This window comes from Hemibagrus wyckioides, linkage group LG15 (assembly GCF_019097595.1).
Source record: "Hemibagrus wyckioides isolate EC202008001 linkage group LG15, SWU_Hwy_1.0, whole genome shotgun sequence".
Classification (NCBI taxonomy): domain Eukaryota; kingdom Metazoa; phylum Chordata; class Actinopteri; order Siluriformes; family Bagridae; genus Hemibagrus; species Hemibagrus wyckioides.
Genome location: NC_080724.1, coordinates 17,676,018 through 17,701,023, shown reverse-complemented (window position 1 = coordinate 17,701,023; position 25,006 = coordinate 17,676,018). Strand labels below are relative to the sequence as shown.

Below are 25,006 nucleotides of genomic sequence, written 5' to 3'. Positions count from 1 at the left end.
TTGACCATTCTTCCAGAAACGCATTTGTGAGGTCACACACTGATGTTGGACGAGAAGGCCTGGCTCTCAGTCTCCGCTCTAATTCATCCCAAAGGTGTTCTATCGGGTTGAGGTCAGGACTCTGTGCAGGCCAGTCAAGTTCATCCACACCAGACTCTGTCATCCATGTCTTTATGGACCTTGCTTTGGTCACTGGTGCACAGTCATGTTGGAAGAGGAAGGGAGTTGGGAGCATGGAATTGTCCAAAATGTCTTGGTATGCTGAAGCATTCAGAGTTCCTTTCACTGGAACTAAGGGGCCAAGCCCAGCTCCTGAAAAACAACCCCACACCATAATCCCCCCTCCACCAAACTTTACACTTGGCACAATGCAGTCAGACAAGTACCGTTCTCCTGGCAACCGCCAAACCCAGACTCGTCCATCAGATTGCCAGATGGAGAAGCGTGATTCGTCTCTCCAGAGAACGCGTCTCCACTGCTCTAGAGTCCAGTGGCGGCGTGCTTTACACCACTGCATCCGATGCTTTGCATTGCACTTGGTGATGTATGGCTTGGATGCAGCTGCTCGGCCATGGAAACCCATTCCATGAAGCTCTCTGCGCACTGTTCTTCAGCTAATCTGAAGGCCACATGAAGTTTGGAGGTCTGTAGCGATGGACTCTGCAGAAAGTTGGCGACCTCTTCGCACTATGTGCCTCAGCATCCTCTGACCCCGCTCCGTCAGTTTACGTGGCCTACCACTTCGTGGCTGAGTTGCTGTCGTTCCCAAACACTTCCACGTTCTTATAATACAGCTGACAGTTGACTGTGGAATATTTAGGAGCGAGGAAATTTCACGACTGGATTTGTTGCACAGGTGGCATCCTATCACAGTTCCACGCTGGAATTCACTGAGCTCCTGAGAGCGACCCATTCTTTCACAAATGTTTGTAAAAACAGTCTGCATGCCTAGGTGCTTGATTTTATACACCTGTGGCCATGGAAGTGATTGGAACACCTGATTCTGATTATTTGGATGGGTGAGCGAATACTTTTGGCAATATAGTGTATATATATAGTCTCTCTGTTTTTCTTTCAAGCCAAAACTTGTTCAGTAGACCTGTGAGGAACTAAAAATAGACTAAACATTTTTCATCTCACACATAATTCCAATGTAAGTCTATATAGAAAAGAAGATAATATACAAAACACAAATGCTTATGATTACTGTGTCTGAGAGTGGGATCACTGACACTGTTGTTGTTTAATGTTTGTTTTTTCAGCAGACTCTTGCAGAATGTATTCATTCCATTTTAAAATGTCTTTATATTTGATTAATTTCTTAAGTTTTCCAGTCCACAGAAAAGGCAATTTATCTCAAACCTACAGGGGTGCAGATGTACAGTATGTGATATGCAAACATACAAAGCACTAGTCAACCACCAAGCAAAGATTGTGGAAAACATGCTTTCTGAAAAGTTATACGCTACCACAGACAAAGCTTGTACTCCTGTACTTAAAAGTGATCACTCTCTGTTGCCGTAATTTAAATTCCTTATACAGCTTATACATCGACTATGGGACTAGAAACACACCCATTGTAAATTCTGTAAAAAAAAAAAACATTCATTGAACAAGAGACATTATTTGGGTGAAAGAATTATGTAAAATAAATGTTATACAAGCTCAACAAAGCACCACCTTTTGGTAGAATGATAGTAATGCCCCGATGGCATACCCAGACATATGCTATTCAACCAGCCATCATATGATGGTTGAACGTGTTACCAGCTTCAAGTTACTGGGGATCCACTTCTCTGAGAACTTGGTTCACTAACACTTTCAGTCTGATGTCTTGGGAACCCACTTCCTGCCATTGAATTTGCATGTGTCTAATTGCTATTGCTATTGCTAATTAATCAAAGGGTGTGTGTGTGTCTGTGAGTGTATGATTGTGACCTGCGATGTGTTGGCACCCCTTCCAGGGTGTGCCCCAGCTTGTATCTTGAGTCCCCAGGCTCCAGGCTGCCCATGACCTTGTGTAAGATAAGCTCTACAGAAAATGGAGTTTTTATACAAGATGGCTGAATTCATCACATCAGTCTGTTGTAGTTTAATTCAATATACTCTCTGAAAATGGTCTGAATGATTAAAAGACTGTAAAATATTTTTTTATGAAAAGTTAAACCACCATGTAAAACAACTCAAGTAACCATAACTGTGTTGAGGATTAATTTTGTATACAAAAACATTATTTAAAGAACAAACATCCAACCATGACAACGAAGATTTGTTTAAAGAAAATGAACTCATTCAATTAAAATCCAAAATTAAATTGGCTATGACACAATGTCACTATGATGTCCTCATTGTGGACTATTTTGTCTAATTATACACTGTATTTGATTAGTGTTACGTTTATTTCTGACATTTAATATTAGTAACTAGATTTAGTATAATATTACTAGATTTAATATTAATTAAAAAAAAACCTTAATAGTTTCTCATTGTCCCAGTCACGTGGTACAGACGTGCATGGGTTTGAATTTTTCCACACATTTTCTTTGGGGAAGTAAGAAAAGCGATCAGAAAACTGAACTCTGATCAGGTGAACAGACTTCTGCATTAAATAGTAGGTTGTTAACTTCAGCATAAAATAAACACGCCCTGCTAAAAATCATACTTAAGCACTTCTTTCTAGATAACACTGATATAATTAAACATCTTATAGCCTGTAGTCATTGAAAAGAAAAAAGGATGTGGAGGGGTTTGTTGAAATCACACAGATGAAGGGCATGCAAAACATTCCACATCTATAGGCCCACTAGTGAGTTGTGTTCAATTTGCTTTTTAATGCCCTTTCTGTAACAGCCAAAACATCAAACCTTCACTTTGAGATACAACCGAAAAACTCATATCAAATATCTTGCAGCCCCCAAAAATAGATAAACTCTACTCTTCTAAGCTTATCATGTTACTAACAATGTGCCCAGTGGGGTAGGCTACAGGTATTGTGCCGAGAGACACCACGAATGTATTTACAAAGCTCATTTCTTTTACGGTAACATCACAACCTCTAAAGGGAACATCTCATAACTATACAGAACAGTGTATGAAACATTGCATGGCTTCTAATGTCACGTGAATTATGATTCGTAGAACACTTGGTAAGTCAATAAGCTTAGATTTTACTTATAACCCCACCCAAAAAGAAAAAACACACACATGCATGTGTAATAGGTCAATATGTTTACTGTTTGTTTTATCCTGCTTGTTTGACTTAAATGCAAAAAAGCATGCAAACCTCCAAACCGCTTCCAGAAGAAAGCAAGAAAGAAAGACAGAAAGAAAAGGGGGAAAAACATTTGCCTAAAATAAAATGAATTGACAAAAGTGGTTCAACCTGGAGACTTGGCTACAACTTGAGTGTAGATAAGTGTAGACAAAAAGACGCAGCCATTCAATGCAGTTGTGTGACTGCAGATATGACAACCTTAACAGCAGAAGCGCGCACTACTCATAACTCACAGCAAGGCGGTGGTGCCGCGGATGATGCCGGGGAATAAAAGTCGGAATTAAACGAATATAAATATGAAGGTAAGAGAAGATTCTGGGTTGTGTTGTTGTTGTTGTTTGTGTTTTTATTAGCCTTTTTTTTTTTTTTAAATTAGTTTATTTGTTTGATTTCCGCTTGACTTAAAGAAAAATGCGCAGTATTAGTCTACTAAAATAACCAACACGTGTAAAATAAATGGCACGTTTCTGTATCCCAGTTCCTTCTCCTGGTTTGTTGCTGAAACGTTTTAAAATATAGTTCAGTTTTAAGAAGAAATAGTAGTTGTTTTTTTGTGGAGTTTTTTCTCTGCGTTGTTGCGCGTCCATTAACGCCAAGCTCCGCTTTCACAGACACTTCATATTAATAAGAACCTTTCTTGAATTTTTAAAAATATATATAAATAAAAATAACAATTAAAAAACTGCAAGAAAGGTAGTATTTTTATTAGAGCAACGAATAAATAGCTAAGAAGCAATTGAATACTGAAAGAGGTAAAAAAAAAACTAATAAAAATATTTTTTCTTTCATTTTTAAAAATAATAATAATAATATAATAAATGTAATGTAATAATAAAATCCTTGGCATAAATTTTTATACATAATTTGAAGTCCATGCCAATAGTATCATATTTGCTACATGAGATTCTTAGACCTCTTCAACACCCACATTATCAATACATTTCTGAAAAACCTGTTGTATTGTATTTGGGACTTTTGGGAGTTTCTGGAGGATTTATTCACTTCTCACCGGACCAGAAGAAATGTTTAAATGTTCTAAAATACAATGAGCAGTCTCTGTTTCTGATCTAAAATATAAACTGTTGTGGTCAGTAAATTGCCAACACCCGATGATACAAATAGGTCATGTGTGTAAATTCACATGTAAAGCTGACATGAAGCTATGTTGTATGTATTAACAGATAGTAAGGTTGTGTGTGATAGTAAGATTAAGTCGCTAGGGCTCGAATAGCCCCGAATGTTTTATCCCGAATTTTGCCCAGGAGGAATCTTACAGCCCTTGAACGCGAAAGCAAAAAAAAAAAAAAAACGGCCAGAAGACACGGTCAGTGTAGGACAGTGGATGATAGATCAAGGCAATGGCGTCTCAAAAAACCAATCAAACGGCTATTCTTTCTTTTTGGCAGAACACGAAGAAAGGAACTGTTTAGCTTTTTCGAAGCCATCCCAACAAAACACACACTCAGGCGCAAATAACATATTTTATAAACCATAAACATAAAATTAATTTTTTTCCTTTCCACAATTACACTGTTGGTCAAACCAGACCAAAAACGAAAGCAATACAGTTTAACACAACTATTACTTCAATGTCAAATTGTTTTGTACTGTTTTTATATATATATATATATATATATATATATATATATATATATATATATATATATATATATATATATATATATATACTCAAAAATTTTCCCTGATTTCCACTACAAATGCTGGTTCCATATATATCATATATTATATTATATTTTATATATATATATATATATATATATGGAACCAGCACTATTTGTAGTGGAAATCAGTTGATGAAGCTTCTGGAGCAATTTGATCCCTTCCATCAAAGCTACAAACCGCCCTCAAATGCTACTTTTCTCTGTCCTTCTTCACAAAAGGAAATGACTGAGTGCTGTGCAGCAGAGATAACTGCCTCCTTAGTTGAAGAGGCGAAAAAGCAAGGGATGGTCATGTTGAGCAGCTTGCTGTATGTGTACGTTATGTCACAGCTAAAGGCTCAGTAAAAGAGCACTTCAATGAACTGTCCAGCCTCAACAGTTTCAACGCAGAGTCGATCACTGATGCAACTGAACATGTACTAAAATCGAAAGGCTTGAGTGATGTCCTCTGTGTGGCTCAAACCTATGATGGGGCTTCAGTAATGAAAGGTGAAACTGGAAGAGTTCAAGCTCGTTTTCGTGAGAAGCACCCTGAGGCAGTTTACGTGTACTGTTATGCTCTTGAACTGAATTTGGTACTTTGCCACACTTGTAGGGCTGTACCAGAGGCAGACAGTTTTTTTTTTTGAGATATTAGGCAATGTTTATTCCTTCTTTAGCACTTCAGTGGTCAATCATCAAGCATTTCATGACGCACAGAAACAATTAGGTTTAGAGAACAGTGAATTTGTCCAGCTCTCTAAAACTAGATGGAAATGCCAGCTCAATTCAGTCAAAGTTGTGCTTGAAAATCTGACTGCTTTGTTAAGATGCATGGAAAAAGTTGGCACACCCATAGCACCCATTTTGCTGCTGTCAAAACTGTCCAGGTTTTCCAGTGTGTACATGCTTGTAATGTTCAAGAGTTTGCTATCTGCTACAGAGGGGCTCCATAAGTATCTGCAGAAAGAATCTGTGGACCTGGCCCAAGCAACACTTTACAAAGATGCTGTTCTTGAAACACTGACCTTAATGCGGAGCAGTGAAGAAACAGCAGAACAGCTCTACGAGGAGACAAAAGTAAATTGCAAGTCCAGTAACATCGCAGAGATCCTGTCTGGTCCCCGCCATAAGCAGAGACAGATGGATGATTACGCAGTGGATTCCACTTTGGGCACTAGGGCTCCATGTGATAGCTCCAACCAACTTAAACATCATCTTTTGTATCCATATCTTGACTGCATGATAAGTGAGCTGAGCAATGGATTTTCTGGTGTTGGGGAAAAGCTCATGAAGGGCATTCAAGCGTGCAATCCACTAGCTTTCTTAGTGAGGAATCTCTAAACCTCATTGCTACACATTACAAAATTACATCAATTTACAAACTTTGTAAAGAGGAAATTGTGGTAGCGAAACAGTTCCTGGCAAAAAAGAGGGAGTTATATCTGACATGGCTAGTGCTTACAAACTCCTTGATCCCGACATGTTTCCTACCCTGAGCTTGGTTCTTCAAGCAGCGCTTACAATACCTGTCAGCAGTTCCAGCTGTGAGCGGTTATTTAGTGCATTGCGCCATCTACATACATGGCTTAGGCAAACAATGGGCCACAACAGACTTAATCATTTGGCTGTTGTGTCACTTGAAAAAGGAGTTCTCCGCACTATAGATAGTAGTTTGGTAATTGACCATTTTGCTCAAGTGAAGTCAAAGAGATACTCTTTGATGATTCCATCCTCAAAAAAATAAGAAATGAAGAATAATCCACATAGTAGTGCCTGCTGTTGTGTACTATTTGTGTTGATTTGCATTTATTATTAAAAAATATTACATAAAAATGCTCTTGCAATAAGTGTTATTCTTGCTTACCCCCGCTCCCTAATTAGCCCCGGATGTTTTTAAATCCTAGAAATGCCCTTGGTTGTGTGTATTATCTGATAGTAAGATAAGGCTTAACACTGAAGATCTACAGCACTGTTGTGGCTAACTGGACACTTGCCTTTTTGAAACAGCACAATAGGAATAGGCTTGCTGAATCTATGAACTAAAAATCCTGTGCATATCCTTACGCTCCACCATTTCTGTGATCTACAGGTCAACATGCGTGTGCAGAGGGTGAAGGTTTTGATGACTTTTGTCATATTCGGACTGTTAGTTGGTTTTCTCATTCATATCTGGACCCCAAGTGTTCCAACTGTGACAGATGGTCAAAGAAGACTAAACTCCACCATAAAGAAGCTTCTTGACCGTAATGAACAGTTGAGGAACAGCAAGACCACTGTTCTTTACCGCCTCAAAGAAACTACAGCACAGTGAGTACACTTAAAAATAAAGGTCTTTAAATGGTTCTTTGTAAGGGTGTGGTTCTATGAAGAGGCTTTAAACATGCCTGGAACAATTCTATTGCAGAAATTGTTCTTTGTAGTGGAAAAAGATTCTTTAGAATATAAAAATGTTCTTCATGGCACTAAGAAAATTGGGGTTATTTTTTTATTTTTATTTTTTTAAAAAGAAAAAAATTTAATGAAAGCTCATTTGGGGAACCAAAAGTGGTTCTTCTATGTCGTCACTGCAAAAAGCCCTTTTTAACTCTATGGACTCTATTATGGCACTTGATGAACAATCATTTAGTCAATAGGAGAGTATTCTTGAAATATTCACAAACCTGAAATATTTATAAACTAAATTATTTATGATGCCTTGATTTTTATATATATATATATATAGTAAGGAATAAGAGATAGATAGAGCAACACATCTTAATTAAGGGTTTATTTATTGTATTTGTATGAAATGGTTAAAGCATAGACTTTAGACATTATACATTTTACCTTCTTATGAACAACATTAAATATTGTCATAAAATATGCTTATGTTTCCAAGGCTTACAGAGTTGAGGTTGTTAGCTGATTTACTACTACTGATAATAAAATAGCAAACGGAATCTTCCGTCTTCAGTGTAAAAGATATCTGGTTAAAAGGCTTCAAGTAGAAAGTTTCCCACTTGTATGTTGTTCAGTAATATGATAATGGGTTGCTTTCAATTCAAATGTTTTGCTGAATGCGATTAACAGCGGAGATAAAACACTGAATGTTGACGTACTTCTAAATGCTTCCACAGAAAATGTAACTGTGGTGAGTTATGAGCCAGAGTTTAGAGATGGATTTGGATGATTTTTGTGTTATTCATCTCGTCTTTTCCTTTCTTTTGACTCACTGATGAGATTTTTCTACTGGGGAGAAAGCCTGTGCTTGATGACCTTTTGTATTATACCCAGCCACAATGTTTTCCTGAACTGAAAGATATTTCCCATTTTACATGCATCTTAACCCCTTTAAATCATTTTTATTACTTTTTAGTATTTTTTAGAAAACCTGGGCACGTTGTAAAGTTGTGAAAAAAAATTGTCACTAAACAGCTCAGTTGCTGCTTACTGAGTTTCCTGCTACTTTCTTCACACATGACTGCTCTTACTACATATAAAAATGTACTAACGGGGAACTTTGTTTCAAAATAATGTCTGTTATTAAGCAATCCCCTTTTGTGTTTCCTACAAACCGTACAAAAATCGGAACATGCCTAATAGAATGTGGTCATTTTGTTTTACAGATGAAAGTCTTAGCATGTAGCCCTGATTCAGTGAATGAGATTAACAGTGAAGATAAAATACTGAATGCTTGGCATACTTCTAAATGCTTCCATGCACGGAGGCCATTTTGTGATGTTCAACAGCAAAAGATCAGTATTTAATAAATCTTCAACTTAACTTTATAAAATCAAAAGTCATGAAAATTGAGAAAATACATCTTTTAAAACACTATTGTAATAGTGGTTGATGCTACCATATTTAATATCATTTTTTTTTAATTAGCTGAATTGTTTTTTTTGTCATCTTTGGCATTGTACTAAGCCAGTGTGGTAGTTATGTAATCAGTGCATGTGTCTGGTTTATCCATGCAGGCTAGGGAAGCACAGAAAATTTAACTGTGGTGAGTTATGAGCCAGGAGTTTAGAGTAGGATTTGCATGATTTTTGTGTTATTCATCTCGTCTTTTGACTCGCTGATGAGATTTTTCTGCTCTCACTATTTCCACTCTCAATAAATAATTAACATGTGCTTGGTCTTAACACTGTGGTGCGCTGCTGATTATTTATTTTTTTTCCTTACAGCTTTTTTGTAGTGACTGTATTGGAAAGTGCCCATGATAATATAAATAGAGGACATATGCTGCTGTGTGTGATTCTTCTCACCACACACTATGCCGTGGTGTTGTATTTACTGTTGTACTGTCATGTCTCTTGTGCACTGCCATTTTGTCTCCCTCAAAGTTTGCATTACATTTTTGCATTTCTAGTAATATTGCACCAAGACCTTGGAGAACACTATTTTTTGAATGCTATTATATGGCTAGCATGACAATAAACCTTTCTTTCTTTCTTTCTTTCTTTCTTTCTTTCTTTCTTTCTTTCTTTCTTTCTCTCTCTCCATTTAGTGCAAAAAACTGCAAAGTCTCTTCTATGAGTCTACCATTAATTATCCATTCTTTATTAAATGACAAATTTATTTAGAGTAGTTTATGTATAAATAACCGTGTTCACACCCCACTCATGTTGGACAAAGATGTAGAATTGACCATGTACCAAAAAAGACATCATATAACATATAACATGTATCATATAACAGATAGTAATATTATTTACTCATTTTCAGTCTCCTGATTAATCTTGATCATTAATGTGATGTGTAAATTTTAATCAGCATATGAATAAATATGATTAGATTATTTATCGTTTCCATTATTAAACGTTTTTTATTTTTTTTAATTAATATTTTTCTAAATTAAAAATGTCAACCCACATGGAGGCAGTGATCCCATTTCTTGATCACCAAGTCATGAGAGTCAAGTCATGGCCTTCTTAACTATAGAGACAATTATTAATGATTTTATGGCAGTGCAGAAGAATGTTCTGAAGGTTACGCATCTGATGAATGATGCCAGAAGATTTTATTGTAAGAACCTATTTTATTTTAGTCATATTGGGCAGATAGCTACTGTTGGTGGGCATTCTAAAACAATACCGAAAACAGAAATCACACTGAAGCTCATACTTGAACTGAAACGTCGCCCTAAATATCCTGGTTACACAGTTGCTCTTAACTAAATAGTGTACAGCTATAGGAACGAAACATTTGTCAGTTTCACGCACATATGGGTGTGTTCCTTTTAGAGTCTGGTTCCTCTCAAGAATTCTCTCCTTCCTTATATCATTTTCTAATGTCTAATCATTGACGATTAGAAATCATTGTCTGGCTTGCAGATTCCAGTGCTGACAGAGGAAACATGAATGCTTCAGTTAATCTGTTTTGTTAGTTAAATTTGCACTTCTGTCCTGTCTTATTACACTGCAACCCTGTAGACTTTCAGCATGATGTTGCAAAGAGAACCTTGTGATTTGTGTTTTTGAAACAAAAAGACACATAATTTAAAGTGAATTAAGAAAATGGCTACTGAGAAAGCTGTGTTTTAACTCCTCTAACATGTCATCTCTTATGGCAGTGTCACTTAAGTTGCCTTTCTCTCTTCTACCAGCACTTAAAATATATATTTCATGTCACACTGCAGAAATGAATGTGTTTGCCAAGGAGACGCGTGGCATCTTAATGTGCCATTTGGAAATCTTTTCTTTCCTCGGGTTGGTGCTGAGGAGCTGCGGCCTGCATTCAGTGCTAAAGAGCTGGAGGAAATAAAAAAGCGCCGAAGGCATGAGTACAACAACTATGTGTCGAGGTGAGGTGATTAATAGCTAAATTTGTTCTGACCATCCCCCCACCCCTTACTATACCAGGGACTCACTGTGAGATTTTTCTACTGGGTGGAAAGCTTGGTGACCTCTTGTATTGCATGCAGCCACAATGTTTTCCGGAACTGAAAGATATTTCTCTTTTACATGCATCGTAACCACTTTAAATAATTTTTATTACTTCTTAGTATTTACAATTCCAATAAAATACTGTCTAAAATCAGGCACAATTTACACAATTTATTGATTGAATGTGCATTTATTTTATTTATAAATAAATATACATATACCATGAAAACTATGTCTTTATATCTATTATTCATAACCTACAGATGTTTCTTCAACTGGTTCCTCATCTACTTAATGTGATTTCTAGATCCTGGGCATGTTTAGAACAATTCTACAGGTTTTCATCATAAAGGTGTTATACGTAGAAGGAAATTCCCCCCACACACACACTACCACACATGCATATGTGTAAACACCTGTGTGTTTATCTGGCTTAAAATGACACATAACTACATGAACAGCTTTCATTTTAGCTTATTATAGTCAATCAATTAGTTTTTTTTAACTTTAAAAAACTCCAATAAAACATGCACGTTGTACAGTTGTCACTAAACAGCTCAGTTGCTGCTTATTTTTTGCAGAATTTCCTGCTACATTCTTTACACATGACTGCTCTTACTACATATGAAAATGTACTTTTATTAAGCATGTAAAATGTAATTTGATTTGTCCATGCTTCCTGCCCAGTGTTTCCAAAATAGGCTTCATAACCAGTCTGATAAGAATAAAGCAGTGACATGGATGGATGGATGGATGGATGAATGGATGGATGTGTTTTCACATAATGAACAATATGCTTTTAAATTTCACTTTTGCTGGCTTTTTGGACTTGCAGATCACACACGGCAGTAAATCTTCTCATCATCGCCGAGGCAAACATCCCTCTTCAGTACCCCACCCAGGGGGTAGAAGTCCAGCCTAAAAAATCTACTTTAATTCCTGGTGAGAGCTTCTATTAAAACAATATATATCTGAATAGATAATTAATGTTGATTGTATAGAAATGTATCCTTAAGACTAGGTTAAATGTGTACAATTTAACTTTAATTTTTACCATGATATTATTCATTGCTTTTCATAGCTCAGCACTGCTGAATTCTCAGATTTGATTTTACCTTATATTATAAGGTGTTGATGATAGTGCTGGCTGTAATTTCAATCCAACCTTTATGTTAATGCACTCATTCTAAATCAACACCGTTACCTCACAGACTTGTATGGCAGATGATCCATATTAATCTGCAGCCAATAATAATTAAATGAACAAAATGCTATTTTACAAAGAAACAAAGAAAATATATTCTCATGAAAGCAAGATATGTGGGGAATGTGTGATGGCTTATAGAACACAGCTAAGAGGAACCTGGTGGTTTTTAAAAATAGAGGCAAGGCACAGTGAAGTAATTTATATAAATGACACATCTGTGTATGTTCGGTTTTGGTCTAGTTTCCTGATAAATATTCAGTATCGCCTCATAAGTCTAAAATAACCTATCCTACAAATAAGTCTAAAAGAACCTAAACCTACAAATAAACACACATCAAACAAATACCAATAATCAAACATAAATTTATAATTACATTTTATTTAAAAATATTTACCAATCAATGATTAAAATAACAAGCAACACAGGTTGTGTAAAAACGTTTATAGATTAGACTACAGACAGCCACTGCATCTCAGTCTGACTGGCTCTGATGTGTTTAAGTTTAAGTATTAGTCATGTTTATTACAGTTACAGTGATTTTCTGAGGTTGAGAGATCTTCTCATCATCATATGGAGAAGCCGTGTCCAAGGGGCAGTGGTGGCTCAAGTGGTTAAGGTTCTGGGTCGTTGACCGGAAGATCAGGGTTCAAGCCCCTGTGCTCTGACCCCAACCCCCAAGGATGGGATATGGGAAGACAGAATTTCACTGTGCTGTAATGTATATGTGACAAATAAAGACAACTTAACTTAAGAAATTTTTTTTTTTTCCTGCTGTAAAACCAACCCCTCCTGCTTACAAACTCCTGTAGTCTAATGCCTGTTAATCTTTACTCCCATTAATCAGGGACTAATAGCTTCTTCCAGTTGATCACAACGAGGTCAATGGGTCAGTGCAGTTCTAACAGCAGAACTTCTGTGAGCTTCACTGGAGATTTTCAATCAGGCTGCGCAACAGTTTTGATCGAATGAACGGTGCCGTTATGCAGAAAGATATCTGATGCATAATATAAACACATTTACATTTCATTTTGCAGTTTAACTGACTCTTCCTTAAAGCAGTCATCTGTCCTGTCAATAGTTAGCAAGTGTATGTTGAGAAATTCATAACTGGAGCAGTTGCAAAACTAATGTTGTATTAGAGGAACAGAAAATGTGGACGTTTTTTTTTTTTTTTCTTGGAAAATAACCTTTTGGGATGGATAGAGGAACTAAGAATAACTCCAATTTGTGGTGTCACCTCACTCAACCCTGTTTTAAATCTTATTACATTGCAAAAACTTGTGGTGATGCAGATCTGTCTGTCTGTCTGTCCTGTGTGTATGCCAGTATACTGAAGAACTGATGGCAAGACAAAATGTCTGCTCATAATGCAAACCAAAATGGTTGTGTTAATACTTGATTTCTTGTATAGGAAAGGGATAAATCAGTGGTGTGAAAGTGTTTCTCATTTTTTTTATTTATTTATTTATTTATTTATTTATAGCTGCTAGATAAATGTGTTGTGTGTCCGTTTTTGTTTGGCTTCTGAATTTTCTGAATTGTTTTTGTCTTGTTCTAAGGCTTGGCTCTGAAAGTTAAGTCAAAGAGAGTTTATAGAGTAAGTTTTCCAGTTCTTCTTTCAATACTGTTCGCAATTGTTATGTGTTTGGTAAATTTGGATTAGGCCTTTCTGTCTTTAAACATGATTATAATCAGTAACCTAATAAATTTTATGCACAAGATTTAATCCTACTGGCAAAGCATTTCCTTGTACTGATCATCTTTTATCAACATTTTCTGCAATAACGTTGACCCAAACATTCTCCCCTGTCTGCTGCAGGTTAATTTAACTGCCAGCATGGGCACGTTTGACGTAGCAGCCATGGTGGATGAGGTCAACATAAGCGGGGAAGGAAAAATGCAGATGATTCTCTCCAGCCCACTTTTACCTGCACTTAACAGGCAGCTGGAGTTCATCACTTATACAAATACAATTTTTCATCCAAATACTGCAGACATAGGTGAGTTGCAATGCTTGACTCACGCTACATTCGTACATACAGTGGATTTACATTGACATTTACATTTATGGCATTTGGCAGACGCTCTTTTCCACAGCAACGTACAAGTGTGCTTTGGAGTCTTTATCAATGAACACATTAACACTGGTTCAAAAGGTCACAGACTTACGATACCATCAGCCTAACAACTGTGTTGGGGGATTTTTGTTTAAATCTACACAAAAAATACAACAATACAGGGAAAATAAGAGCTTGTTGAAGTGCTTCAAGAAGTGGTAACTGGTGTTTGAAGACAGTCAGTGACTTTACATCTATGGGAAGTTCCACCATCTTGGTGCAAGAATAGAGTTTAAATGTATACCTACCTCTTATCCAGAGAGATAGTGGAATCAGCCAAGCAGTGCTAGTAGATATGAGGGAGTGTGGTGCAGTGTGAGGAGCAATAAGATCTTAGAGGTTAGAGGTGTTGGTGCATTCTTGGCTTTATAGGCAAGCATCAGTGTTTTGAATCTGATGCAGCTACCGGTTGCCAGTGGAGGAAACGCAGCAGTGGGGTGGTGTGGAAGAATTAAGGCAGGATAAAAACAAGTCGCTCAGCTGCATTTCGGCTTATTCGCAGTGGGTGAATTGCATTCAGAGCTAGATCTGCCAGTAGTCCAGTCTCGAAATGCCAAGATTTATCGCTTCAAGTCACCAGTCGCTGTACTATGCAGTGGCCAGTAGGTGTTCCTACTACTGGTTGCCATAGTAATAACAGCGGGTGGCACAATACAATATTAGTAATCAGTGAGTGGCACAACTGGCATTAAAAATCAATTTTCTTGCTGTTTGAATATAAAATTCACCACTGTGTATATACATCGTATTCTGTGTGTGTGCTCCTTGCCATGGATCCTGTTCACTCTGCTGCCTTCATTCCCATTGTTAGTCACTGCATGAAGTTGCTCCATATTTGCATGAAGTGAAACTTTTGCTGGAGGAATGAACATCTGGTTTCCAACGGTTAATATTGCTCATGTTGGTGGAAGTCACCAGCTCTGAAAATAAATGGTCTTGGGTCAAAAAAAAAAGACTATGACTGACTCACCTGTCTGAAGAAAGGGTAGAAATGTATTTTGCAAGAGATTATTTTTAGTGGATAATTTCTGGTGTATTTATGTTGATTTTTTTTTTGTATCTATCTATCTATCTATCTATCTATCTATCTATCTATCTATCTATCTATCTATCTATCTATTTATTTATTTTTATTAATTATTATGTTTTTAATTATTAATTGATTTAATGCAATAATTCATCCTATGAAACAATGTATTTTTTTTCGTGGCTCTGTAATTTTGTCTCATTAACCCAATTTCTTTATAAACCAGTGCAATTCGGGACTGACGGATACCAAGCATCCTTCACCATTAAAATCCGACATAAAAACATTCCTAAACTCTATGATCCTGGACCTGTTGGACCTAAAGGAGGTAATTCACACAGGTCCTGACATGTCATGATGCACATACTTTACAGTGAAACATTATCGAAATGGATAATATATTTTCTTCATTAGTTTTTCCTTTCCTTCTCTTCTTTTAGAATACAACATATCCACACTGGTCACCATTGCTACAAAAACATTTCTGCGTTATGACAAGCTTCAGGATTTGATTGACAGCATTCGACAGTTCTATCCAACGATCACGATAATTATAGCTGATGACAGCGAGCATCCTAAACCTGTGACTGGCCCTTATATAGAGTATTACACCATGCCTTTCAAAAAGGTAAAGTTTTACTGTTCTATAGTAGGAGATACTAATTTAAAATGTAAAAAATACTACAAAAATACGATTATCATACAAGTAAACATGGTTCAGCAGTGTTTTGAATAGAGAGAGAGAGAGAGAGAGAGAGAGAGAACACATGCAAATAAATTAGAGACCTGATATTAAAAAACTGTTTGAATAGTGTCACATTACAAAGTCACTTTACAAGCACATTCATACTTAATTCTAAACATCATAATCTGTCTTAACAAATATAGGATAAATAGGGGGGAAACACACACATATACACACACAAACACACACTTTAATTAATTGCCGAGTCAATAACGATGCCAGTAACTATACATACACTACAAGTACTGTGTAACTATACATACACTACAAGATGCAAAGGTCAGAAAGAAGGACATAAAACCTTTGCCCCAATAACAAGCAAGCTTTTGGTGGTACAGCCCTAATTATAAGAAATGACGTGATTCTTAGTCACATAAATATTAACAGCATTACAGTATGTTCCATCCACATTCCTCCCGATCTAAATTTGACACATATAGACCTAGATCATTTTATCACTCAGCTCCCCTTTTCCTGTATATTTATGGGAGATTTTAATAGCCATAATTTCCTTTGGGGCAGTAAACATTCTAATACAGAAAGAAAGAAGAGTTTATAGATATCCATACTTGCATTTTAAACAATGGATCAAATGCTTACATTCATCTGGGACATGGAACGTACTCGAACTAACAGTTTATAGACCTCTCTATAGACCTGTTATATAAAGTATATTATGACCTTTGTGGAAGTGAACACTTCCCAATCATCATAACTATTGCAGGGAAAGAGAAAGAAGAAAAATTGAAAGATTGCAAAAGATTCAAGATTCAAGAAGCTTTATTGTCATTTCAACCACATATAGCTGACGCAGTACATAGTGAAATGAAACAACGTTTCTCCAGGACCTGGTGCTACATAAACATACAACAAGTTCAACACAAAAACAACACCACAGAGCTAGGACAGAAGCTTAGCCACGTAAAGTGCAAGAGAACTTGCTTTTTTGGAGGCTAGCTCACACAACATGCAGAGTTATACAGAAACAGTCAGCTATAGCAAATGAGTCTCAAAAACATCAATCTAAAAATCTAAACAAATCCCCTGGTTTGAGAATAAACATAACGAAGCTGTAAAAAAAAAAATGGAGGAAAAAAGCAAAAAGACTTCTTCAGACATTCAACAGCTGAAAATCTTCTGAAATTCAAGGAGTAGACGACAAACAAGAAGAATTAGAAATGAAATTTTTTTTAAAAAAAAGGAAAGCTGGATAAGATTCGTCTCCATGTCAGCAAGTTCCCCCTAAGAAACAAATTAAGGAACCTGATGCAGAAAATTTAAAGGGCAAAAACAATGGCCCCCAAATACAACACATCAAACTTCATGACTCACTTCTGACTTCGAAACAAGAAACTGCGAACATACTAGCAAAAACTTTTGAAAAGAATTTAGCTGCCTCGCCATTTTTGCTACAAACCTCATTTGCATATGAAAACATGAACTTGCGGCAAATCTGAGGCAACATTGCCAGAGGTTAACCAAAACTGTTTACCAGAAATCTGCATTTTTTTTGTAAGGGTGTGCCCTGTTAACACTGGCAAATACAAACAAATCGAAACATCTGAATGGTAAAGTGTTTTTTATTAGGTTTTAATTTGTTACTATTTTAAGTATAAAATAAATCCAACAATAGCTTGCTAGAATGTAGGTTAGCATAGCCCCCAGGCCCACATGCTAACTCATTGCAGCAGCACTCGAAGTATATTCATTTAAAATGAATTGATTTTACTAACAATGTTTGTAATTAAATTGCTTGTTTAATAAGTTAAATGGATGTTTCTTTTTTAGGTTATTCATGCTAGTTCCTAGTTAGCCTGGTGTGCTAGTTCCTGGTTTGCATGGTTCCCATAGTTACAAGGCTTTTGTAGACTTTATCTTTCTGTTTTAATGTTTGTCTTCTCTTGGGGGCATTTTTTTTTTTTTTGCTGTTAGTGAAACATTAACTGCTTCCATTCTGAACCTTTAAGATTTCGGATCAGTTGTTTAAAATAAATAAATAAATAAATAAATAAATAGTATTACAGCATACATTAAACGGTTAAATAGTTTTGACCAAGCTTTCTGTGTAGTTTTTGTGAAGGGAAGAAATATGCCTCGACATTAACCTTTGTCACAACTTTTCCACAGGGATGGTTTGCTGGCCGTAATCTCGCTATCTCTCAGGTTACGACTAAATACGTGCTGTGGGTGGATGATGACTTCATCTTCACCTCCAGCACAAGGTTGGAAAAAATGGTGGATGTGTTGGAGAACACCAGTTTAGACCTGGTAAGAGGAACCCATTGACTTTTGCTTTGCCTTTGACTCTTTTGGCTATGCTGATGACCTCGCTCTAAACCAACCTTTCCTGTCTTGCCAATTTGCTTACATTCTACATAACCAAAATAGTCTTTAGCTTTAACCTCAGCTTCCTCACTGTTTCTTGCTTTTCTGTTCTTTCTTTCAGCTGAAGCTCATTTGTCACATATCTGCGCGGTGTTATGTATCCTGTAACTGTGCTGCCAAGTAATACAAGTAATAAAATATCATCTAGTCACTACAGTGTTCATGAGAATGGTTGATAAATGCTGCAGGCTTGGTTGCTGGTTGCAGTGTCTGTAAAGTAAAATTCCTATTCACCTTCACATGTCCAATGTCAAAAAAAAAAAAAAAAACATTAAAGGACATTTACATTTACATGCTGCATTCACATCCAAGCAGTAGGGGAGAGCAGCGACGGTTGAAACACTTTTTGTATTTTCTTCAGTTTCTCAGTGACCTTTTTTAGTAGAAAGCCAAAATTCTAATATATTACACTTAAATCTGTCAGATACTCACCCACATTGTTGTAACATCCGTATGTGTAATAATATATGAACAACGTAAACTTTAATGGACAAAGTGAAATGTTGCAACTGACCCCCTAACAGGGGACAGTTGCAAAAGTCCACAGGGACAGTTGCAACATTCATTAAAATGTAATTAAAAAATACATTATATAATATCATACTGCAATTTCGTTATTTTATTTGTGAACAGACGGGGTTAAATTGGTTAAACTGATAAAGACAAAGAGTAATAAAATAACAGAGGTCGTAGGGTGAGGTCATAGGGTCTCAGGTGAGAATTCGATACGGGAAGGTGTCTCTTGGGCAGTTCCAGCAGGTGCGGGCAGCACAGATGGCAGTGGTTGAGCAACAGCAGCTGGAGACAGGATCTGCAGGAGGTGTAGGCAGGGCAGATGGAACTGGTGGAGCTGCAGTGGGTGGAGGAGGATGGTCTGTCACCAAAGATGGTGCAAAGTCAACATCTTGGAAGACCTCCCGATTAAATGGCCAAATGCCAGTGCACCTAAAACCTGACTGCACATTTGCTGATGTTGCTGCCAAAGGGAGGGCCAACCTAACAATCCCAGGAATGTCATAAATTGACATTGTCAGCCCTGGGTGGCTCTTCATCCATGAGTCACAGAAGGAGTTCACAGCTCATTTTAGAGGACCATAAGCAGTACGATCCAGTGGCTGTAGTTTGTGAGAGCAGTGAGGTGGAAAGGAAAGCAAGACAATTCCATTGTCTCTACAGTAATTTATTCCTGTCAGAGACAAATGGGATGAGTGGTTGTCCAGTATAAGCAGGACTTTAGCATCCACTGAGGACTTAGTGTGGTGTTGGAAATGCTTCAGAAACACGATAAAGTCTTCTTCCAGCATCCACCCCGGTGGGCCATCACGGATAAAGTGTTCTTTGAAATGGACACGAGGGAATACAAAGTGAGGTGGGATCATATTCCCCAGTGCACTGACTGCACAAGCAAGGGTCACAAGTGTCCCTCTTTCTGCTGATGTGGATGACCCAGACTGTCTACCGCCTTCGCCTGGCAACAATATTTTCTGGGTTTTGGACAGTTGTAACCCCTGTTTCATCCATGTTCCACACATCTTTTGCATGAAATTTGTTGCAACAGCAAGCTGGGACGGTTGCAACACCTTGTTAAATCGGTGAAAACACTGATTTAAATAATATGAATGAATAATGCTTCACAAAAACAGTTTAGACAGTATGAGAACAATTCTGAGCATTAAAAAAAATACTTTTTTACCTTGAATTTTGCTTTTTCTAGAAGGAATGGTCACACATGGCTGATTTCTTGCGGATGGGGGGAGGGGCTCACTGAGCATGTGCAGTATGAGTATTGTCACTCTTGCTCATTCCCGATTGGAGAAATAAGCCTTGTTGCAACTGCCCCATGTTACAACCGTCCCCGCTCTCCCCTACTAGTTCATACAGTGCTTTCTGTATTTTGGTTCCCAGAGATCTTTATATAATGCTGCAATTTCTGACTTGGACAGCAGCGATTAAGTGCCTTTGTGATTTAATGCATCTCAAAGTCTTGATATATTATTGTATACGAAATAATAGCCAATAATTGAATTCTATTCATGAGATTTCAGCTGCTAGTGTTGTCATCGTTGGCTAGATAGGGCCATTTTTACAAACGCTTGTGACTGAAAAATTGCGGCTTAAAGAATGTCCTATTATAGAGCAAATAATTCTAATGTTAATTTAATTACAATGAAGTTTAAATTCTGTCATTTTCCAGAGAATCAGAATCAGCTTTATTGCCAAGTACTGTAGGTTTTACACATACAAGGAATTTGCCTTGGTATATTGGTGCTGTGGGAAAATTCTTGAAAACTTATACTTTTCAGACATCTAATCATTATCTTATTATTATCATTATCTAATCTGCAAAGAAATTTGATTACTTTCCCTTAATCTTTAAGACAGATCTGATTCAGTTTTAATCATTAAAAAACCAAAGAGACACTATGTTAGGTAAATCGAGATAAATTGTTTAACCATTAAACTCACTCAGTTATGCTTAATCCAATGATGATTTTATGGTAATATAACTAAGTTTACTTTAATCATTACCTACCTGCATTGTCATAAACAATGTTGCCTATCCAGTTATCGTACCTAATCTACTGATTATCTAATAATCCTTTCAGTATTAATCACCTTTCATAATCATTAGTCAACAGCTAAACGTATAGCAAATAGATGAAATTAGCACAAAAAAATAGGCATAGAATCTGAATACGTTGTTAGATGTAAAACCATGTAAGGAACCAGGGGGAAAAAAGGTAGAAAAATATATAAAACCACAAAAATAGAGATGAGAAGAGTCATCGTTAGTGGGTTAGTTAGAATTATTTCTTGAAATTTCTGGCGTCTGTGCTCTGTGGTCTGGCTTTGGCGTAAACAAGGGCATCATAGAGCTGGTTCCACTGAGACCAAAAAACATGTTGGAGAAGCACCAGGAGAAGTGAGCAAAGTAAAATATTATTGCTGATGTTAATGTAAAACACCGAATAAATGTAATGGAAAAATACGGACCTTAAAGGGCTTGAAGTAATGGAGAAGATTTAGAAAAATTAGTTCTGAAGTCCAGACAGATCAACAACTAATACGTGTTAAATTAAAACTTGTGACCCATAGGCTGTATGAAGGCCACAGAAAGGTGGGGTTGTTTATTAGGGGGAAAAATTAGTGAACGTCAAAACAATCCATAGAAAAAATTGACCCCAGCAAGTTTAGGTAGCTGTGCTAGAAGGTATATATACTGGGGGATTTGTGAAGGGGGGCGTACTTGACCGCATCGATTCATGAATCTGTGTATTTGAGTGACATTTCCGGTGATATTTTTCTAAATAAAACCGGTTGCTTTTTCTCATCCAAGCCTGGAGGAGGTCTTTATGTCTTTGGTTTTCCTGCAATTTTTTTGATCTGAACTGTAAGACTTCTAGTGGTAATTGAAAAAGGCTCCAGGACCACCCTGAAGTGTCCACCCGGAGAGGGGCTCTGGGTTCCGACAGTGCACAACAATGAAATATATATAATCTGACCCCAGCCTCCAAAGTTGGGATATGGGATAATTCACTGTAATGTATGTGACTCTTCTTCTTCTTCTTCTTCTTCTTCTCTTCCAAAAAAAATAATAAACTGCTACCAACAAGAAACCCTACAGCAAGACGTCATGTTTGTCTGCTTGAACATGACCTTCATGCACTGTGGTGTAATTGTGTTCTGTCTTTCTGTTTGCATGCACCCAGGTAGGCGGGGCAGTCAGGGAGGTGACCGGATACACCGCCACCTACTGCCATATCATCTCAACAGAAAAAGGTGGAGAAGATGGAGACTGCTTACATATGAGGAGGGGCTTCTATCATGCTCTCAAAGGCTTTCCTAATTGTGTGGTCACAGATGCTGTTATTAACTTCTTCATGGCGCGTACCGACAAGGTCCAGCAAGTGGGCTTTGACCCTCGTCTGGCACGGGTTGCCCATCTAGGTAAGCATGTCAAATTAAATAACCTGATTATTATCTACAGTTCTACAGTATCCGATGCTCTTAAGTGACTTGAAAGGTTTGACATTTACGTTCTTCTCCCACTCTAGAGTTTTTTGTTGATGGCCTCGGTGTTCTTCAAGTGGGTTCCTGTAGTGATGTTGTAGTGAGCCATGCGTCAAAGATAAAAGGAATGTTGCCATGGGGACAGTCAGAAACTGACAAGGCCTATTCGAAGTTCCGCTATATCAACATAAGCAACCAAAATGCACTTTTTTACTTCAAGAATCATTTCAAATGCCTAACTAGTAATGGTTAACTGTGATCCATAACAATTTTGTGTTTACCTTGCTAAATTTCATCGGGAAATCACATTCTGTGCATATTTAAGGGTGAAACATGAACATGAAGCTGCTTCACCTATGATTTTCATATCCTCAAATGAAAAAACACATTGCTACAGATTTCAGTTTTTATGTGCCAGTATGGGATTGTATGTTTCTGTGGTATGTTAATAAAAGAAAAAATGTAAGCACTTGGAGAAAACCTCTAACTTGTTGCAAGCTATTTTCTCTGGAAATGTATATAAAATGACTGACAAAGATTTTTTTTTTTAAATAAACATATATAGTGTATATATATATTTTATATACACTTTATATGAAAACTGTGTTGGATCTTTAGATTAGATTCCTCTCTGTCCAGTGTTTCACACATTCTCTCTGTGTGCTACTGAAAGGGTTCTGTTTTTTGTTCAAAATCATGCAGCTAAGTGGATTTTGTTATGCTAAATTGCCATAAGGTGTGGTTCTGTACCATGTCATTTAGTGGACTGTCGTCACATCCGGCGTGAATTCCCCTGCCTTACACCCAATGCTACTAGGACTGGCTCCAGATCTAGCGCCTGAACGTGAATGAATGAGAAGTGTAATGACGAATAATGACCACTAGGTGGTAGTGTTGCCTTAAAATGCAATTGTTTTTGTGTGAGTTTTATATTTTGTTGTTCTGATTTTTTTTCAACATACTTCATGTGCCTTTTGACATATGAAACGTATATAAAAAATATATTTTGTTAAATATTTGTCTGCTTTGCATTAATGAGGAATATTTCTTGGGTTATATAATAGTCTAATTGAAATAAGATAACTACTTGAAATGAGATAAGAAGGGAAAAATACCCGTATCGCATTTTCTTCTTATATATTATGAAATTTAATTAATATCTATTACTATATTATATCTATCTTATCTTATTATTATTATTATTATTATTATTATTATTATTATTATTATTATTATTATATTTTTGTATAATAATAACCATCTACTATATACATTACACTATGCATTTTTTATAAATACATTTTTGTGTATTTTGTGATATGGTGATACTGTACAGCCACAAAAATAGGTCTGATTAACACATACTTATATTGTATACTTATGTTGTTGTGGTAAACATAGAATTATGTATTTGCACACATGCACAGGAAACGAAAACGAAAAGACTTTTTTTTTCCCCATAGAAAAATTTACAGTTTATTCTATACATACACTCACACAGTTCATATACACCAATCAGGCATATCATTATGACCACCCGCTTAATAGTGTGTTGGTTCCCCTTTTGCTGCCAAAAATGCCCTAGTCATCATGCACTGTGTATTCTGACACCTTTCTATGAGAACCAGCATTAACTTCTTCAGCAATTTGAGCAACAGTAGCTTGTCTGTTGGATCAGATCACACGGGCCAGCCTTCACTCCCCACGCGCATCAATGAGCCTTGGCCGCCCATGACCCTGTCACCGGTTCACCACTGTTCCTTCCTTGGACCACTTTTGATAGATACTGACCACTGCAGACCGGGAACACCCCACAAGAGCTGCAGTTTTGGAGATGCTCTGATCCAGTCGTCTAGCCATCACAACGCAAGATCACACAAGTGATCTTTAACCCTTGTCTGGTGTGGGTCACACACATGGGTAAGCATATTGATGTCAAATTAAAACATCTGTCATTTACAGCTAAATAAATCTGATGTATAATACTGTGAGTTTAGTGACTGGAATGATTGTGGTTTCACCTTAGGCTTATTCAAAGTTCCTCCCACTCAAAACACACAGTTCTTATTTTATTGTTGACCTTGGTGTTCTTTATGCAGTTTCTTGTGATCATGATATAATCAATCTTGCATTAAAAATCGAAGGGATGTTGCCATGGTTACAGTCAGATACCGATAAGGCCTATTCTAAGGTCCATACTACTAACATCTGGAGCTGTCAAGCTGTTAAAAGGGATCTATAAATGTATTATGTGTTAGAAAAACTGTGTCCAGGCCAGATTTAGATGTGCCTGAGTAGCTGAAGTTTTATGCAAGATAAACAAGATAATTGATATGATCTGGATAGTTTATTGCCTGGGGAGTTCTTGGAAATAAGCCCTGGATAAATATGAGCATCCGACATCAAAATCAAAATCATTCACTTTGTTTGCTCTGTACTGATTGTAATCAGGTCAGGGTGCAGAGTTAAGAGCAGGTCAGTGATGATGGCAATGAGACAGCAGGGGGCAGTGTGTGCAAGTGCAACACGTGTGCTTCGAAAACTCACTCAAATTGTCATATTTTATAATGACAAAAATGGAACTTTATATAATCTACGCTCTCACTTCTTTTTCATCGAAACATTTCTTCATCCAAGTTTCATGACTGGAATTATATTTGCACTGTATAGTCCAGATACTGGTTTATGAATATAATATATTTATAGTC

General features: G+C 36.9%; 1 protein-coding gene across 1 annotated transcript; it reads left to right on the top strand.

The window, feature by feature from the left end:
• Nucleotides 1-3,267: 3,267 nt before the first annotated feature.
• b4galnt1a (beta-1,4-N-acetyl-galactosaminyl transferase 1a) lies at nt 3,268-23,312 on the top strand. Its single transcript, XM_058409901.1, has 11 exons — nt 3,268-3,576; nt 7,028-7,245; nt 10,559-10,723; nt 11,641-11,747; nt 13,573-13,610; nt 13,833-14,013; nt 15,384-15,485; nt 15,598-15,785; nt 18,030-18,170; nt 21,998-22,235; nt 22,343-23,312. The coding sequence occupies exons 1-11, from the start codon at nt 3,571-3,573 to the stop codon at nt 22,549-22,551; spliced, it is 1,593 nt and encodes a 530-aa protein (XP_058265884.1). The 5' UTR covers nt 3,268-3,570; the 3' UTR covers nt 22,552-23,312.
• Nucleotides 23,313-25,006: the final 1,694 nt, after the last annotated feature.

Coding starts and splice junctions, on each gene's coding strand:
- b4galnt1a (XM_058409901.1), top strand. Junction 13,611..13,832: donor AGTCAAAGAGAGTTTATAGA/GTAAGTTTTCCA, acceptor TGTCTGCTGCAG/GTTAATTTAACTGCCAGCAT. Junction 15,486..15,597: donor ACCTGTTGGACCTAAAGGAG/GTAATTCACACA, acceptor CTCTTCTTTTAG/AATACAACATATCCACACTG.